The sequence below is a fragment of the Hippoglossus stenolepis genome, chromosome 8 (assembly GCF_022539355.2).
Source record: "Hippoglossus stenolepis isolate QCI-W04-F060 chromosome 8, HSTE1.2, whole genome shotgun sequence".
Classification (NCBI taxonomy): domain Eukaryota; kingdom Metazoa; phylum Chordata; class Actinopteri; order Pleuronectiformes; family Pleuronectidae; genus Hippoglossus; species Hippoglossus stenolepis.
This window is the reverse complement of record NC_061490.1, coordinates 19,328,042-19,347,829: the sequence shown is the minus strand read 5'-3', so window position 1 is coordinate 19,347,829 and position 19,788 is coordinate 19,328,042. Positions and strand designations below refer to the sequence as shown.

Below are 19,788 nucleotides of genomic sequence, written 5' to 3'. Positions count from 1 at the left end.
TACACAACTTAAGTCTATTATTATTGTTATTTCATATTTATCTTTAAAATGTATATTTACGTTTGGCTTCTTGTTAAAGTATTTGCATTGTCAATATCTCCATTAGCACATTACGTCTTTACAGTGACAGCTTTGTAGTTGATCTGGTGGCGAGACTTTCATCTCAGTGCAGTGAACTTATTCTTGACTCATTTTGACCTTGTATTATTCTTATGTTCTTGTGTTTGACTGTTTTGTGTGCTAAATTTCCCCTCTGGATCAATAAAGCATCTATCTATCTATCTATCTATCTATCTATCTATCTATCTATCTATCTATCTATCTATCTGACTAATGTACCACCCATAAGAGCATATCAAAGGCTACACAATATATATCCAACTAATCTATGTCGGATATTGAAAACAAATGTAAAAACAATGAACCAAAATCTTTGACAGACTTATTTTACAATTCAATATCCATGCTTTTTGGACTCGCTTCAATGATTGTATATTTTGTAAATCTTATCTTTTCTTAGTGTTAGATTTGAACGTAGAGAAATTAAAATAAAAAACGCATTTTAAATATGAGAATAATAACATTGACTTCATTGTAAACTCAATGATTCTGTAGGGTAAATTTCACATACACACACGTAACATACAAATACCCATGATTTCACAGGATTCATCTCTGAATTTAAAGAATATTAAGTTCAATAGTAATAAAAAGTGTCGAAATGCACAATTAACTTTTCAATGGGCAAAAGGAAACCGTTTCCCCCTTTTTCTTTCCTTTTCTCTTTCTCTTGTAATACTGTTAAATATAATTTTCAGACATAATGTTAGTATGTACTGTTTTATTTGTACATGTTATAACTTTATATATAATCAATATTTATTCCTCCACATGTCTGTTTATTTAAATGCACTGTCACTTTAAATGTTTTTTTCTGTGTTGAGCACATATTGGCAATGTCTGTATATATGAATACATTTGTTAAGAAAGACAAAAAGTGAATGTGATGGACATATTTTATATCAAAAAATATCTACAACCTTTGTGATAAAACAACACACACACCTAAAGGCACATACGCACACAGACATAAAAAGTACAGCGGGCATAGGTTTTTAAAAATGGCAGAAAGAAAGGATTGACTGTGCAATATTTGTCAAGTAACATCGTTGAGCCGAACAATAGGACTTAAAACTTCAAATAAAAGTTCTGCAGCAGTCTGTAGGTGAGCAGTTCTCTCACTGTCAGTAGGAGAGTGTCCACTACAGCAGGTGGATGAGATGTCCACCCATCAAGGCCGAAGAAGAGCCTCGGGTTATGATTGTCTCTTGCCATGAAGTCCAGGAAAAGAGGGCCAGTTTGTGGGGAAGTCACATTTCACGTGCTGATCAGTCTTCTCATTTGGCTGCACTTTTCCCCCGCTCTGTCCTCTCGGGCACTGAAGTCTGATTGCGTATTTGGTTTGCTACGTAGAGGTAGTTGCAAGTTGCTGTGGGACATAACTTTGAGCTAGTATAATGGAAATACAGGCAGAGATGGAGTCTTTGGCGAGTGGGATGTGCTGCGATGAGGCGTGTGTGGCCTACTCGTAGGCGAACACCCGCGACTCTGGCTGGGAGACGGGGACCCTTGAAGGGGAGGCAGAGGACACATATTAAATTCTTCTATTTCACTGATTTATGAGGGTCCTCATGCGAGTGACTGCGTGCATGCCCTCACCATTTTCCGACAAGTGGCTCCCATGTGGCGACACCGACGCACAGTGCTGATCTCTCATGAGCTTGGAGCCTCTCCCTCGTAACACATCTGAAATCTGGAAAACATTTGAAGTCTGTTACACCCTTGTGTGCATGACCTACGGCGAGGGTCTCAGTGATCTACTAAAATGGCACTTGAGTTAACAGCAGTATAACACTGGTGGGAAGAAAAAAAAAATCTGTGCACCATTCAGGTCTTGCCTCTAGAGGGAAGAATACACACATTTACTTGGCATTTTTGGCTGTAATCATCTCTTCCTGTGCCCTCCTGACCAGAGCTGAGTCAAGTAGAGTTTGAAATTGATTACATTTGTGGTTGAGATAACTAAAGTACAAACAAAATGGATGGGATTTTCCCGTCATGAGGTAACAGTGAGTGATTGAAAGTTTCGACATTTTCAAGGAAGTTGTTGACTGCCAATCTGGTAACCTCATTCGGGGATTCACTGCTTTCTGAATTATCCTGAAGCAGCAACTCGCAATCATAACAAAAGCTGAAAAAAAATAATACCGTAAGAAGGGATTATTAGAGTGTTATGCATATGTTCCTCCTCCGTGGCCTCACTCACTTTCTTGTTCCTGGCCACCATCACCGCTGTGTCGTTGTGGTAGTTCTTGAGGCTGCTGTCGGCGCCGCTCTTCAGCAGCAGCCGCACCGTGTCCACCTGGCCTCGGCCACAGGCGCCGTGCAGGGCCGTGTTCCCACTGTATGACTGGCTGTTGACATCACAGCCGTTCTGCAACAGAAAAACAAAAGAGGGTCACAGGGATGTGATTCACAAAGAAAACCACCTACAGATACGGCTGAGCCAAGAAAGTGAAATAAAAGATTTTGTCCATACGATGCATCTCTAAACTCTGTGTTCTATTTATCTATTCTATCCATGTGCGACGCATCTCGAAGCTCTGTGAAAAAAACCTATATCCTATGAGACATTTTTGAAGGTCTTATATGACAGCTAGAAAAGAAAATGAATGATAAAGTGTGTATGCAGCTGATGAACTGGAACCTGACTGATCAAATACAGCTGAGTCACAACCCTTCGTCTCCTCACACACCCTCATTACCTCAATGAGGAAGTGGACCATGTCTGCGTTATTGTTCTCAACTGCGTGCATGAGAGGACTCTGGCCACTTTTTATGTCCTGATAAGAAAGAAAACACCACAGGGAAAAAGTCAGTGAACACCAAGACGGTAAATGTGATATTTGTGAAACTAGGTCATTGCTGAACTCACCATTGCATTGATGTCGCTTCCTGCGTCCAGCAGCATTCTGGCTAAATCCTTGTGGCCCTGCAGCACAGCCAGATGAAGGGGGCTCAAACCTGAGAACAAAACAGTACCTGAGTTTTACACTGAGCAAATACACATGTTCAGGACATACTGCATTCATACACATCTTGTATATTCACACACACACTTTGGCATTAACCCCTTTGCATACATGTTCACTCAACACTCAGTATAAACTCTAATAGGTAAAGCAGTTTACAGCACATTTTTCAAACAAGGGCAAATAAGGGGTTACAAAAAAATTAAAGAATTGAACATGACAAGTGAAGGATAATACATTGAAACACACATTTAATGTATGTACCTTCCGCCGCTGGGGGTCTCTATATTAAAACAGCAACAAAAGGCCTAGTTTGATGACATTGTGAAGCAGCGTGGGATCATGGGATTTGTTGTTTTTACCACAATTGCAACTCAGGCGCACGTTACGTTCACAGATGGGTAATGTATTAAAGTTTTATTCACGTTACGCAGCAAAGGGCAACAAATAATCGCGATCCATTACGAGTGGCCAATACCAACAGTGGAAGGGAAAAAAACCCCGACTGACTAACTATGTGTTTTCCCTTCATATGTTGTCATATGTTGTTTGTCGCGGAAGTTACAGCAGAGTTGGACAAATCCATGTGTAAAGGGCATATGACTCAATTGAAAGGCAAACATTTTGTAATGTAAGTAAACAAGTCAACAAAATATATTATATAGGTCCAGTTGTTTATAGACATTTTAATGAAGAATTGGGACATATTATATCTTTAAATGATAGTGACATGATTGGAGAGGCCGAGAGGATTTGTCGATGAGCAAAAGACTCAGTTCTTTGTCGTACTAGAAGCCATTTTTCTTCATTATTCTTTGGACTCAAACCAGGATTGTCAATGATCTGAACTGCCTGAGAGCAGTTTTGGAGAGACATGAGAAAATGCTATTAAGAATCTTATTATTATCAAACCTGCTGGACATAAAAGCCTAAATCAAGTCTTGCCTGGGCCTGAAGGAAGAGTTTGCTGTTCACTTGACGTAGTCTTGTGTTATTAGCTCTGATCCCTACATACAAACTCAGCACCTGAGTTATTGAAATTACAGATAACAGTAAGAGGAGCCTGTGTATCTTGGGGGCTTTTCTCCATCATCAAGACGTGGATGTGCTGTTTTCTGTGCCGGTGCCTGGCAGACGTTACTGCGGCCAACTGACACGATGACACTAAACTGACACCAAACCACAGAGGGAGCAAAAGTCCTCTGTCTTATCTGCTTGCACCCAAAACATCCAACCCTACCCTTCTGAACAAGGGTTCATGTTCCTCATATCCCTTACTGAACTCTCATGTACTGACACCAGAAAGGCAGTCTATGCGGTAACCAATATTTTATCATTGGATAGGGATGTTAATATCATAGCTACTACTTTTGTTGTAGCACTCTGGTTATTAAGTTGTTGCTTTGCCATGAATTTGCCCATTTTCCTGCTTGTCTGCTTAGTGTAAATTGCTATTTTATGGATGTCTGTATGGGAAAAAGTAAACTGATGATGATGATGCTTAAAACATATTTCCATTTATGTGACACACAATTATTCTATTTCTTAAACTAAATGTATTCAATCTGATTTTTTTTAATAATGGTTTTGGCATTTATTCATCCAATTAGTCATAGGAAAATCACTGAAGAGGAAATGGTTTTGAACAATCTTAAGCCTTAATCAGGTTAAATCGCTTAATGAGAGGACCTAAGAGCCGATCTTACCACAACTCACCCTCATAATTTCTGATCTCCAAGCACATGGGGGACGAGGAGCGAGAGAGCACCACAGAGAGACATTCACGCTGGTTGTATTCACAGCAGAGGTGGAGTGCTGTTTGGCCGTTACGGTCCAAGGCCGTGGGGTCGGCTCCCGCCTTCAGCAAAACATCCACTATCTCTGGCTGCTGGGTGATCACTGCCAGGTGAAGAGGAGTCTGGAATGAGAGCAAAAAGGACACTTCAGACAAAGCAGAGAACTTCAGCTCCATGACCATGAAAAGCAATATACAGCCTCTCACAGTAGTTTTCATTTTTCACACTGCAGCGCACACTAGATGGTATTCAGAGAGCGTGAACCCCTGACTGACGCTGAACAATACGCCCTCTCTCTACTGTCTTCATAGAAATCATTCCCCTCTTATAAATAGATTTTGTCTCTGTGTAGATGCCACTGTTTTTTGAAACAGTATTAGTGTCATTGTTAATAACTATAAACTGTCAGAGTGGAAATCCCAGATCCTCACTGCTACCAAATGTAATAATTTGCTCCACCATCCTCGGCCTTTTTGTGTTGACAATCTCCAAGTTAAAACTCCATCAAAGGAATGCACTGAGATTTTTGGAAATACATTTGTTTGCTCTCTGGTGAGTATGCAGCTATAAGGAGACAATTAACTTAGCTAGACTGAAGCAGCAACTGAAAACTACAAAACAAAACAGGAAACATTATTTTTTTTCTTTAAAACAATCCTGATTTAACAGGTTAAACACATTGGAATAATAACACTATATATGATTAAAGCAACTTCTGTCAAGAAAAGGCTATAATAGATCTTGCTGGCTTTCAAAAGATTTTTTTTGTGAAGAATAGAGTGAAAAAAATGATAAACATATTTTCACAACTTATTACATGTTACTTTTTTATTTTGATAATGGAAATTCTAATAAACCTGAGACAAACTATTTGTCAACATAACGCTGTGCCTACCAGCGCCTCTTAAACTCAGAAATTAACACAGCGTTTCTTTAATTCATACATAGACTGAAGTGTAAAAACAACAATGCACCATTTTGCAAGATTTCATGGGGGAAGTACAAAATACCAGTAAGCATAGATGGAGGAAGAGTGTGATTATTTCTGGTAAAGGCCTCCTTTCTTCTTCAACCTGTTGTACAGGTTAAAGGTCAGAGACTCAATAAAACAATGCCCGAAAGAACAGCCAACGCCTGAAATGAATAAACAAGGAACCACATCCGTATAGATTATGAAATGCAATAAGACACAGGTTCACACATGTTATGGGCCTTTTCCCGCTTGTATACGAACACGCCTCACTCACACACGCTAATCATAGTTGTCAACAATTAACACAGTGCACATAAGGTCTGTGTCACAGATGAAACAGCAGCTGCACCAAGAGACTGTGGTTAATTTTAAATGAGGACGAACCTGTTCTGAGACACAAAGACTAAAATGAGAGGAAATACATATGTTTCCTGGGTGCTTGCCTGGATGAATGATGAAGCGCTGATTTAAATCACTTGAGCAATCTAGGATGTTCCTTTGGGTGAGGTCAGCGTGTATCATCCTGTTGATAATTGAATCAGCTCTGGTTGGGGGGCAGCGCTGCAGCAGCTCGCTATTCATTTCAGAAATACATTTGTTGGGTCATAAAGGAAGTTTTCTTTAACCTGAAGTTTTTAGCTGCTATTCGAGTTAGACAATAATATCAGGAATCAGGAACAGATTGCTGTTCTAGGTTTCACTTTTACTGTTTCGCGTGCGTGCGTGTGTGTGTGTATGCTGGGGGTTTGTTCCAGTAAAGACTATTTAAAAAATGTAATCAGGCAGTGGAATTCCATCAGTGTGTTACGGATAGTGTTCCTCCCTTCAGCTCCATTTTCCCTGAATCCTGTGAGTCACATACATGTTTACCGATAGGACAACATATACACACACACATGCACGCGCACATGCACGCGCACACGCACACGCACACGCACACTCCCCTGTAAAATTTTGCATCCATCCAACTCCCTTTCACTGTTAAACAAACATAACTAAAAGTAGCTAGAACACTATTTTATCCCCACACAGCATGAAGAAACTCTTGTAGTAGTATCCTCTTGAATCGCTTCCAGAACTACCTTCCACACTAAGGCCTTTTAAGGCCTTTTAAAACAGACCTCTCAGAGTTGGCAAGGTCTAGCAGTGGCTTCCTGTAAAGGATTTCAAAGTGACTAAAACAAAAATCCAGCAAAGATAAGAGGAAGGGCGGGAAGAGAGCAAAGCGGGTGGCAGGGTGGAGAAATGGAGGAATGAGGAAGAAGCGGAAGCGTCAGAGGGGAGTATACTGGGGAAAGACAGGATAACGAGGGAAAATCCCTTCTCTTTCCCTCGTGTCTGTCCTCTCACACACATTCCTGCGAAATGAGCGGAGCGACATGAATGTGGAGAGAAGATGAGAGGAGAAGAAAAGAGAAAAGACGAGAGGAGGCTTCTGGGTATAGCTCCGGGCTTGCAGGCAGTGACAACAACAAAGAACGGTGGACGGGAAGAGACAAATACTTTTTTTTTGCAGTGAACCCTAGGGGTAAAGACACTCCTGTTGCACAAATAAATAACACACGCTCTTACGTCAGCAATGTTGACGGTTTGCACTGATACCATCAGTCGGTTGATCTGTTACGATTAAAAACCCAGAACTCTCTTAAGATCTATGCAGTGACGGATATGAAAAGAAAAAAAAAGCATGGTAGTGACGGATAGAGAGAGAGAGAGAGAGAGAGAGAGAGAGAGAGAGAGAGAGAGAGAGAGAGAGAGAGAGAGAGAGAGAGAGAGATGTGAAGGAAGGGAAAGTCCCTTAAAACTACCCTCAGAACCTCAGCTCAAGGTATGTTGAGAAACAGGGGAAGGAGGGGGTTGTCATGTGACTTCTCAGAACGAGGATAGTGAAGAACAAACACGCGCAGATGTGTCACTCATGAACACACACTCCATCAAAGACAAACACGCTAAGAAAACAAATACAATTGCATCCCATCAACATGCACATAAACAACAAGAAAGAATGAATATGAATTTAAATGACTCTGCATGTCACAGAAGAAGCTACAGATCATCTCCTGCATTGTAGAAGCGCTTCAGTGGACGTGTTTAATCTCAAGCACATGATCATCAGCACATGCTTTAGTGTGGGTGGCCCCGGGGGGGGTTCAGGTCCCAAACCCCACTGGTTTCACTGCCACACACTCCACCATCAGCTGTGCAGCAAGAAATCCACGACTAGCGTGTGTTTGTGTAGCTGAACCAATTGCAGTGTGGGAGTATCAAACAGCTGAGCTCATACCGTCATAGTATTTCAAATCGAGTGCTGCACTATTGTTCAGTTACGGTACTGATAGTAACACTCTGTCAAAAAGTTCCATAAGCAAACCACAGAAACTCAGGACCTGTCATCGATATTGGAAAAGTGGTATTTTGATTTCACTTCATGTTTTGGGAAGTTGGCCGCTGCCAGAAAATGTGCTCGGGTCCGTGTGACAAAAAAAGAAAAGGTTTTGCAAAGTAGAAAGTTCCCTGCATGGCCTCGTTTTAATAAGTGCATTCTTTATGCCTCCTCGTGTTCAGTTCAAAACCACACAATCTGGTAGGCAAATGACTCTGATAGGACCTCTGCCTGAAAATCTCCCTTTTTGGTTCTAACTGCATATAGCTGTTATGTGTGAAAAGAGAGTTTGTGTACGTGTGTGTGTGTGTGTGCGTGCGTGCGTGCGTGTGTGAGATACAGGATATCGCAAAACCCATACCGACAGGCCTCATGCTATGAGGAAAGACAACAACCGATGATACCACCAGCGTTATTTCTGGTAAGCAGGGCCGTGGTGTCCTGTGTGGTGTGAAACCCCAGCCTTGAGAAATAACTTCTGCACGGCTCAGGTGCTTTCTCTGCTGAAGGATGAAAGAGAGAAACGCTGGCAGACTGCAGAGGAAGAGTGTGAGGACTAGGGGGAGTCAACAGAGGGGAGGAGAATATGGAAGCGTTGGCTTAAGGCCAGCGGCTGGGACAGCCCTGGATTGGGAAACACTCGGGCCAATTCCTTGTACACACACTTCAGTAAAGTACGCCGCAGCTAATCCCTCATGTTGAGGTTACTGTGTATATATAAGGGCACAGTCTGTTATTTCATTATCACCTCAGTGAAAGTTCATTGGCTCCATAAATGTCATCTTAAATAGCCAGCAACAAATAATGTTTGTAAGAAAATTATGAAAAAATAATAACCCGGAATGTGTTTTCATATGTTTTCAGTTAAGGCCAAGCCACGGGTGATGAGTGAGGAGTCACACTTTGCACAGTGCGATCTGGGCTCTCTTGCCAAATAATGGTGAATTCTATATGCACAAACCCTGAAAAATCCCTGTAGAGATAATAAGCACTAGAAGACAATGTACACAATAAAAAGAGAACCCTGGAAATCACTTGCGGCCCTTCCCAGCATGGGCATGGCAGTGGCTTTCAGCAAGAACAGGTGGAAGGGTGAATTCCACCCAATAACCATAAACCGTCCATGATGAGTATGCAATAACAGCGCGCAAGACGAGGAGGAAATCAAGACACTTCCTCTTTCACTCTTTTCCATATCATGGCATCACCTGACTCTCTCATCATGTTACACTGACTGACGCTGACACCTCTGTTGTATGTGTTATAAAACAGAAATGAAACGTGTATCAGATTGTTTTCTCGATGAAAAGGAAGATGGAAGTTTGCATGAAATGTAAATTTCTTCATTCTGCATCTGCAAGAGTTAGAATAGTATGTGTGTGTGTGTGTGTGTGTGTGTGTGTGTGTGTGTGTGTGTGTGTGTGTGTGTGTGTGTGTGCGTGCGTGCATGCGTGCACATATGTTTTCATGGACAGAAATGTGGTGCTTGTTACACTGTTAGTTTTACCTGACGGAGGTTGTTGTAGATATCGAGGCCTCTGCGAGCCAACAACAGCAGATGGATCAGTGTACAGACGATGGCCAGCTCCCCCTGCACCACAGCTATATGCAGAGCTCTGTGAAGACAAACAAAAAATAACACATGAAGAACTTTACACTAAAAGCTGGAACACAAATGAATTTAGACGGGTCACAGTTTTCCTGACATTCTGATCCACTGATGCGCAATATTCAGGAAATCACTTTTAAGTGAGTAACTCGTTAATAATTAGATACTGAAAAAAACAATGCATTGCAGTGATCTGTACAATAACACAACATTTTAGTTTTGCAGTGTGAATGTGTTTCTTCATCATAGTCTGTTAAACCCAGTGAACTGCATCATGACAGCAGAGTTGGTCAAATATTCAGTTTAACCTTTTCGGAATTATATTTTAGTAGTAACAATAATAATAATTTTCAATTCTATAGCACATTTCAACACCAGACTTACACGGTGGTTCACAAGATGAAATATAAGTATAAAAGCCAGATCATATAGTCTCGTGGCAATCCATTAAACATGAGAGTACAAGTTACATTAGCCTGTATCTCATCGATGATCGCGTCAGGTTGTGGTTATACAGAGGTTAAATGCCAGAGTATTTCTACAGCTTTTACCCTTTACACTAACATATTTCTGATATTATTGCACCTTACATGTATATACTTCCATGTGAACATCACACGACACCTTAAATGTGTGCATACAAGCCCCATACGGTTTATTTTTAAACCAATATTATTTATGTATTTATATTTGTTCATATTTGTAAAATTCTCTGATGCTTGTTACAGGTTTGCTTCTATTGTTGTGCAATGACAATAAAACTAGTTCAATTCAAATTTTGAGGTGCCGTTGGTCGGTGGTTTGTCAGCTTTGGACTGAGCCAGCCAACTTTAAACAGACTAACTATACACTTGCTTCATGGCCTGAAAAGTAAACCTGTCTTTGTAATCAGAACAGCAAATTCCACTTAATCAAAATGATCCGACGGTTGTACCGAGCAGCTCCACAGATGCCAGACTTGACTCACATGTTTTCTTATCACACCCTTATTAAGACTAAAGGGGAAACCAATATCTGTGGTCTCAACATGAAGCGAAAGAACAAACTGAGGCCAAAGTTTAGGACAGGGAAGAGCAGGAAACTGCAGCGGGGGGGGAGGGCACATTGTAGAAAACACTATAGCAGTTCTCACATGTTTTTTTTTTGGTTCTTTCTCATGCTGTCAGAAGAAGCAGCTTCCAGTAACAGCCAGACTGGTTTTATGTCACTTCCTGTTGCTGGTAACAATGGCAGCACTCTTTCTCCTCTATCTGTGCTGTGAAATCCAGCCATTAAGCCCTATGAGTTTTTGACAGGGGGCTTCCTGTAGGTTTACTGAATCAGCTTCATCCAATGGAGAAGGCATTATCAGAAAAACAGTATAACTGTGCGACAGGATGCAAGGACGCTTCTTGAGAATGAGTTGAAAATACCCCTGCATAGAATCTGAGTTCTCACAATGACAAAAGCACTTGCACCACTTCCCTTCGGCTTGTGTCCCACTGACACAGAGTCATTAAGAAATAATGATTTCCTGCCAGAAACCATTTCAATTAAAAACCTCTGAGGAAACAACAGCCACGTAAAGAAATATATGATACTAATGTACATGCAAAATGTTAACATTTCATCCAAAATGATGTGTTCTATGGAACTAGCTTCATACCTTATTAGGGTTTTACTGCAGGCTGTTACAGTATCACATTACTCTAATAATCTCTTCCTATACCACATAAAAGCATCTCACATAATGTGTGTATTTCTTACGAATCCTCTTTGACAACTTACAGGAGGAGGCGTGTGTGAACAGAATAATACCTGTGGTATATTAAACTGAAGGATCGAGCAGGTGCCAACACACACTCAGTGGTGGCAGAAACAAAAAGACACTATCTATGTCTGTGTATATAATTAAACAGTAATACAACGTGCTAAAAAAAGAAATGCGATTTGAGAGTTGACTGTATGTGCATGTGTATATACGTGCGTGAATGCATGAGCAGGCATGAGGATCAGCTCTACAGTAGAAAGCTTAAATGTGGCAGTGCAAGAGGGTAGGACCTGCAACTGCAATAGAGAATCAGATGATTTGCTCCTGACATCAGAGCAAAAAGCAGAACGGTTGGTCACTGTTCCTGTAACTGAGCTCATCACATCAACAAATGTGTATCGACAGAAATCCTGCTCCTATTTACTGTACATACTAGCAGCTGCCCAGCAAGAAAAGTGTTTGATGAGGTGATATTTATATGCTCTGACGAACAGAAGCCAAACGCCAGCTGCAGTTTGACATTGTAAATAACAACTGAATCAGAGCTCATGAACTCTCGAAGCATTGAACTTTGTGATCAGCATATGAATTCATATCGCCATGAAGTGGCTCTGCATCTATATCTCTTCTACTCTTTTTTTTTATCTGCATCCATCGCTCTCTTTTTCTCTTAAGATGAAACTGTACTGTTTCTAGTTCCTGGAAGTGGGGCAGACCACAGCCCCAGATAACCTCAGGCACAGCGGCACTGACGCAGGCAGGAGTTCCGAGCTCGCCGCATTAACACAGTCTGCCTCAGTGTAAGCGTGTGTTTGTGTGTGAGAGAGAACACAAACTGCAAAGAAAGAAAAGAAAGAGAAGGCAGCGCACTTGTGGTATCCTGTTTGGTATGGAGGGGAAAGGACACAGCCAGACTGTACGATGGGACTCAGATCCTTACATATCCTGTGGTCTGCGGAGCAGCTGAGCGACGGGACGATGTGTCAATGCGTGTGTGAAAAATAGTAAACAAAAGAGAAGCGGACACACACCACAGTCCACTATCAAGAAAGGACAGCTTAGGTCCCATTGTGAAGTCTTTACTCGAAGAACGATGTGACTTCCAGACTTTGCTGAAGTGAAGGAATATTGTGCAATTATAAAAAAATCTATCACAATACATTTCATAGTAATACTCTCAGTGAAAAGTGTATAACTGAGTGTGTGTGTAGTCCATATGTAAACTATATATAAAGACGAATGACGCGTCACCACTTCCTCCTGTTGTGCCAAACTGAAGCCAAAATATACTGGATACAGTTGCAGCCATTTTGTGCTTTTTACATAATTTAGAGTTTGAAAAAACAAAATCTAATTTACCAGAAAAGTTTAGTAAACGTAAAGCAGGGTTCATTACCGATACGGCAGTCAGCCACAAGGGGGCAACCAAGATTATTTGGTTTCACTTTTGGGGAGCTGTCATGTCGTCCATTTTTATTTACAGACTATGGTGTAGTGGAGTTGATCTTAATGCTAAGACAAACTCTGAACATACACAGAAAACATCTCATCAGCAATGTCCACAGACGACTCGGGCTCATACATCCAGCCAGCAATCTCATAATTAGTTTTAACTTGGATTAATGTTGGTACAATCTGAAATATCACCAGAACCAGACGTATTGCTATGACATTTGCCGCAGATATGCAAGGTTCTCAGAGGATGAATCCTACCGACAGTGGGGATCACCTAACTTTTCATCTAGCAACACCAGCAGGTCGCATTTTCACTCAACCAGCCAAATATCTTAACATCTACTGGATGGATGGGCAGAAAATGTTGTGAAGCCATTCATGGTCCCAGATGTGTCCTTGTGACCGCCGGACTTTTTCTGTAGCGCCACCGTGGAGGTGACATTTGTGGTTTTAAGTTAAATGTCTCCAAAACAATTGAATGCATTGCCATGGAATTTATTAAACACATTCATATCCCACTCAGGATGAAATAAAATAAAACTCCCTTGACTTTTTATTATTTTATTGACTTTACCGTCAAAATCTGCTGAACTTTATGTTTAGTAAATACTAATATACTATAAGATGGCGTACGAGGTAAACACAACCATCTAAAACTCAGAATTCTGGAACGATTCTTAGCCTGTTACCACACAGAGGTTAGCATTTAGTGCATGTGTTTGCGTGTGTGTGTCGGTGTGTGTGTGTCGGTGTGTGTGGTTGTACCCTTTAGTGTTATTTTTGGTTTCCTCGCAGAGACAAATGTGTAAATCTGGCTCAGTGCAGAATCCAAATACTGTATAAGTTTTTAGTACATGCCAGTTCTAACATTATCTAGGTCTGCAAGGTGTTGTATTAAGTGTTTGCAAACTCTACATAAAATCCCATGACTGCATGCAAATCCACTGACTGACGGGAAACCTGTGCATTTGTTTGAAGGAGCTTAAGATGAAAAAAACACACACGGGCTGCACATGAGGTGCACAAATGAAATAATTATGGAGAAGCAAGTGGCACAACAGAAAAGCAGAGAGAGATGAAGCAGATAGAAAGAAAGCGGTAAATGAGGAAGTAAGAAGCGGATGTTTGGTTTTTTTTGAGCCCATTCATTTAAAAACACAGAGAAGAAAAGAGACACAGACACCTGAGAAAAACCACAATCACTTTTTCAAAAGTGAGCATTCACTGGTTTTCCCGAAACTAAGGTGCTCAGAGGCGCTGAGAACAGACGATGCACTGACATTGACGTAAGAGACAGCGCCTATCACCATCACTCATTATACATACATGCACGCAAACACACACACACACTCATATACATTCAGTGTTAGAGAGGACGGGGGGCTGAGAGTGTTTTTGTGTGCAGAATTCACACAAAGATTCAAACAACCACAAAGCAATAAGGTAGCGCACAACCTAACAAGGTCTCAGCTTCATTACAGAGCAGCAAGACCTTTGAGAAGTCACACCACTGCACCTCTGTTGCATTGTGTGAAAGTGAAGATAATAATCATGATAATAAACGTAGTTTCTATGGCACCTTACAAGGAGTTAAAAGGAGCTTTACAGGCAAATCATAGAAATGTAGACCAAACTCAACAATGTAACAAATCAGACAGAAGAACAACGATAAAACATTAAGATAAAAATATATTAAAAAATATATAAAAATGCCAGTGTGACGTTGAGCCAAAATCATAAAAGCGTGATCTCCCATTGGATCTTGAGACATTTATCAGTGTTTGATTGTCCGAGGGGTCGAAACTTCTGAAATATAAAAGCGAAACCATGAAGTGATTTAAAAGTGAATCTGCTTCATTTGGGGAAGGTGAAGAATGAACTGCAGTCGTCTTTTTTCAGCCTGAATTTAAAGATAATATTCATTGCAGTTCTTGTGCCCGCCATGCAAATGTATGATACATAGTTGTAAGAGTGTCAGCAATTTATTATGCAGGTGAACATGAAAAATGAAATGAAGGTTGGCTACACACCTATATTGGTGCACATTTGAAACTAATTCTCTTGCCACTTTGTGTCAGCAGCAGACATGTCACAGTGATTCCCTGAAGTAAATATACCATGAGACACGAAGCGGCTGTGATATGTCACAGGACTTATGTCTCTGTTTGATGTTGGTCATCACGAGTTTGTTTTCAATGGATGAACATGATGCAAATTTTCCTTTTACACCACAACATCAAAGCTTCATTTGATTCTTGGACCTGCTACATTTTCAGTCACATGACTCTGTGTGAGGGATAATCGATGCATGTGTATAGTGTGTGTGCGTGGGTGTGCGTCCTTGTGTCAGTTTGTCGTTACAGTTAGTGCGTAGGCGGGTGTTGAACCTTTAGACAAAGTAAAGTAACCATGCGTTAAAGTTTAATATTTGCATTCATGTGGTCTCAACAGCTCTGTCCTGCGTACAGTATTCTCATCCCCCTCTGAACAACCTGAGAGACGAGTCAACTGAAAATTATAACTCACACGTGCACGCAATAGATTATATCTGACAACTCAACTTTCCAGTTTAATATGTTAGATCAAAGTCTCCATCGCCACTTTGTGAATCATTCCTGATCTACACTAAACCAGTTTCCCAAAAGGAAGTGAAACAACAGAAAATAATTGCATTGAGCAAGAGAAGGGTCAGTGACTATAACTGTTCAATATCATGACAGAGACGCTGAGATGATATCACAGACGTCTCATAAACCGCATCTAGGTTGTGCAAAGTCAGAGCCTTTATGTGTTTATGATGTCAGGCCTGTGTTGTTTGAGTCCAGCCCGGTGAGTCACATGTTGTGACATGTTATTTTATGTGACCATTCCACTTTCAGTTTGGTTTCCACATAAAACAAACAAGTGTCAAACCTGCAGGGAGCCAATAAGTTAAAATGTCTGACACTGGCTGGTAAGCAGCTATGAAACCTCACAGGTCTATTTTTAACATCCAGTTTTTAACATTTTACAGGAGGAAGAGCTGAGGTGTCAATGTTAAAATGAACAGTGGCGTTATTTCCTTTAACTGCCTCAGTTTCAATGTCCTACTACATGCTGGCTCAGTGTAATTACTTACTAGGACACTTGAATATCGTAATCATAAATCAAAACTCGATGCTGCAGAAAAAGGCCTAGTTTAGTTTATACAGAGATAAATCTGCAAACACACATAAACTATGTATGGAAACTTTATGATGGAAGATTTGACAGAACCCTTCAGGATAGAATATTGTGATTCTTACCTTCACCAAAGAGGTTAGGTTTTCACCCCTGTCCGTTTAGTTGTAGGTTAGAATAAACCAAAACTACTGGATGGATTAACATGAAACCTTTTGGAACGATGCGGTATTGGGTCAGGGAGGAACCAAATATATTTTGGATCAGTGAGATATTTTATTTTTTTCACATTCTTTAACATTGTGAAAAAGGGCGTTTTCCTTGATTTCTTACAGAATAATTCATGGATCTTGATGAAAATAACCAGACTGATATTTAGCGACTATAGATCCAAACAAAAAAAATGATCTAGGGAATTTCAATGTGGTTTTATAATGGGAGTGTTAGGCCTTGGAGGTCTAGTTTTATTTCATATTGTCATAATTTTCAACTTTAATTGAGTGTAACGTTTATGCTGGGGTTAAGAAGTGATGAGTCATCATTTCCTAGCAGTTAGGAATATTTTGTATATCAAACTTTAAATCATTATTGTCAGCCTCATCATGTACAGTTCATCACAGGTTTAAGATGTCGGTCTGTACAGGGGGAGATGAGAGGTGAGTCTACTCTGTCTCAACACAATGAATCACAATGACTCTGCTCGATCTCACAGAAAGCTCATGAATAACCACAAACTCAGAAATGTGATGAATGGTAATAATCTGTTAAATTCACTGCATGGGACTTAGAAACTGATAGATAGATGGATGGATGGATGGATGGATGGATGGGTAAATGATGCACTTTGAACATGACACATATGGTGGACTGACGACCAAATTTTCAACCTAAGCAACTTTTGAAAAATATGAACATACGTGTCTCCATCCTCATCTTGATGTGTAGCCAGAGCGATGCCAGCCAGCAGGTTGTCTGTCTGGTAAGCCAGAGGGTGGTCGGCCTCCAGTACTGTGGGTACATAGAACACTGGGCAATGACCTGAGCATGGAAGGAAAGAGAGAGAAAGACATGTAAGGTACTAGGCACAGAGGAAACAGAAACAGAATGAGCAGCATGCTGACACATAGACCATGCAACGGCTGATGTGGTGAACAAGTTATTTTTTCTAATAAGGAAGGGTTCAACCCTTTATGCTGGCTTATGTCTGCAAACTGTTCACTTGGTTAACTGGCTCAGTTACTTTCAGGATACCTGAGTGAAGAGGAGGAGCTGGAGAAGATGCTGACTGGACACTTTGTCATTGATTCAGCTGTAGCTGCTGGATAGTATCAGCTGAGAGTGTGATGCTTTGTCCATCAGCTTTCAACATCGTGGCCAAAAATAAAAATGTGCAGGAGAGGAGGGTGTACTATATGTGCTGTTATCGCATGAGTCAACACATCAGCAGCATGTAAAACCACTAATCCATTCTGTAGAGTCTCTCGGGTTAATGAAACCTAAACTGTGATTCCAATGCACGTGTATTTACAACACATCCTAACTTTGTTTCTAAAGGCAACAGGAATGTCACCATCAAATTATCCCAGAAATCACTGCAAATATTTAATGTGCAGCAACAATTGGTGGTTGATACAAGTTTACGCATGGAATAAAAATAACTATATTTATATTTTCAAAATACAAGGTGCTTGCAAAAAAAATGAAACTTTGAAAGCAAACGATAAGTGACAGTCTAAAAAGATATTGTGCTGGTGTGTCCTACAAGCATGGATGTAGAAGTACTCACTGTAACGAATCGGATGTAAAAAGGGCATGGGGTAATCCTCTGCACTCTGCCCCGGTTCGTCCCTTGCTGCTGCACCGACTCGGTTTTCATTCAAACGACCGGTCAAACTGTCCCGAAAAACCAAGTCCGCGTCCTCCACAGCGGAGACGAGCGCTCCGCTCGCTGCAGGAGCCGGGGACTGGGTCTCCGGCTCCGGCTCCACGGGAATCGGTCGTTTCCTAAAAGGAAGTTTGAGGGAGGAATTGTCCGCTGGTCGTTTGCGAGCAGCTCCGGGTTCTACGCTCCTGCCGCTTGCGGAGCAGCGCGTTTCCAAACTGCTCGTCCCCGTGCACGCGGGTGGAGCGGGCGAGCGTCCCTGCTGGCGCGTCCTCTGCAGCCCGCAGTCCGGAGTCCGGGACCCGGCGCCCCCGCGCTCTCTGTTGGTGGTGCGCAGATCCAGCGGCGCGGTAGCAACCGACCGGTGGTCACCGTTCATGGTCATGATCCTCGGCATCAACCGGTGGTGTAGCGCTCACGGTGCGAAGAAGAAGTCTCAGGTGTGCGGGACTGGAGAGACGCCCAGTGACAGTTATGGGATCAGTCCATCCAGAGTGGCGCAGCGGTGCGCAATTCCCTGCTCCATGAAACCAAATGGTCAAACCATCACTCCGTTTCCTTTCCCGTCACTGGTGCGTTCACATCCACTGATTCACTTGGCTTCAGTTTTATTTTCGAAGAAGAGCCAATGGCAGTTTGGTGCAGATTGCGCGTGTCCTGTAACGCACCTATGGTAACATCTGCAGGTAGAGATCTGCAGCTGCGCTCATCACTGCGACGCTTTGACTGTAAACCGAAACAAAGTCACTGTGGCTCTTTAATTAATGCTGAGTGAGGCAGGAAAAGAGAAAGCACCGATTTGAATTCATCATAATGTCTGCGTTTCCGACTTCTCTGACATTTGACTGTTGTTCAAAAAGACATGCACTGAATTTCTCAAGAAATTTAAGGAGGAACGATGGATCGATGTTGTTCTCAGCTCAGGTGCTTTGGGCAGAATGGGTCTAAATGTGGGTGACTGGGTTTGTTTAGCTGCTACATCAACTAAGTATTTATGGACGTTTAACTTCTTAACATCAACATATGAATTCACAGTGGATTTGTTCAGAGGGATCTTTTTATTTCAACATGTGCTTTGATTTGAACAGTAATGATGTCAGTAGGATTTAAATGTGTAAATATTACATTTGGTGCCAAATCAAGTCAAACTGTGTCATCCTCAGACTTAAAGACAACTAAGATCATACAGCATGAACACACAGACAAAAGTTTAGATTCATTAAACTAATCAAAGCTGCCCCTTTATGTAAAGTGTAGCCCCATGACAGTTGCAATTAATCAAAAGTGACTTTTACAACATGACATGTGTAGAATTGTACTGTTGTGCCATTGCAACAGTGCATTTTACGTGGTTAATATTACACAACTATTTTAAAAGTGTATACAAGTATTGATGGTTTCTGTTTTTCGTGATGATGTCAAGGGATTTAAATGTTATTCTGATTGTTTTAGTGCCTCAAGTCGACACAGTGTCCATTTAACAACCCACTTTTTCAGATCCCATTAGAAATAGTTTTGTCCCATTTGTGGTTCAGCTGATTTTTGGCAGCTTTCTAGTAAAAACATGTTGGACTCACAAAGTTTCCAACTCTAAGCTCATGTGTGAACTCACAACATAGTAAGTAAACAACACATGGAAGCTCAAGTTAGACTAATGTTTACATCCAGGATGTTTATCAGTCTGTTGTC

The 19,788-nt window shown here is 41.2% G+C and overlaps 1 protein-coding gene across 1 annotated transcript; it reads right to left on the bottom strand.

Moving 5' to 3' along the window:
• Positions 1-1,002: 1,002 nt before the first annotated feature.
• bcl3 (BCL3 transcription coactivator) lies at positions 1,003-18,820 on the bottom strand. Its single transcript, XM_035162825.2, has 9 exons — positions 18,004-18,820; positions 17,135-17,255; positions 9,752-9,860; positions 4,809-5,010; positions 2,996-3,084; positions 2,826-2,903; positions 2,327-2,494; positions 1,720-1,813; positions 1,003-1,628 (listed from the first exon to the last, which is right to left on the bottom strand). Exons 1-9 carry the CDS (start codon positions 18,494-18,496, stop codon positions 1,510-1,512), a joined length of 1,473 nt encoding a protein of 490 aa, XP_035018716.2. The 5' UTR covers positions 18,497-18,820; the 3' UTR covers positions 1,003-1,509.
• Between the last annotated feature and the right edge of the window lie 968 nt (positions 18,821-19,788).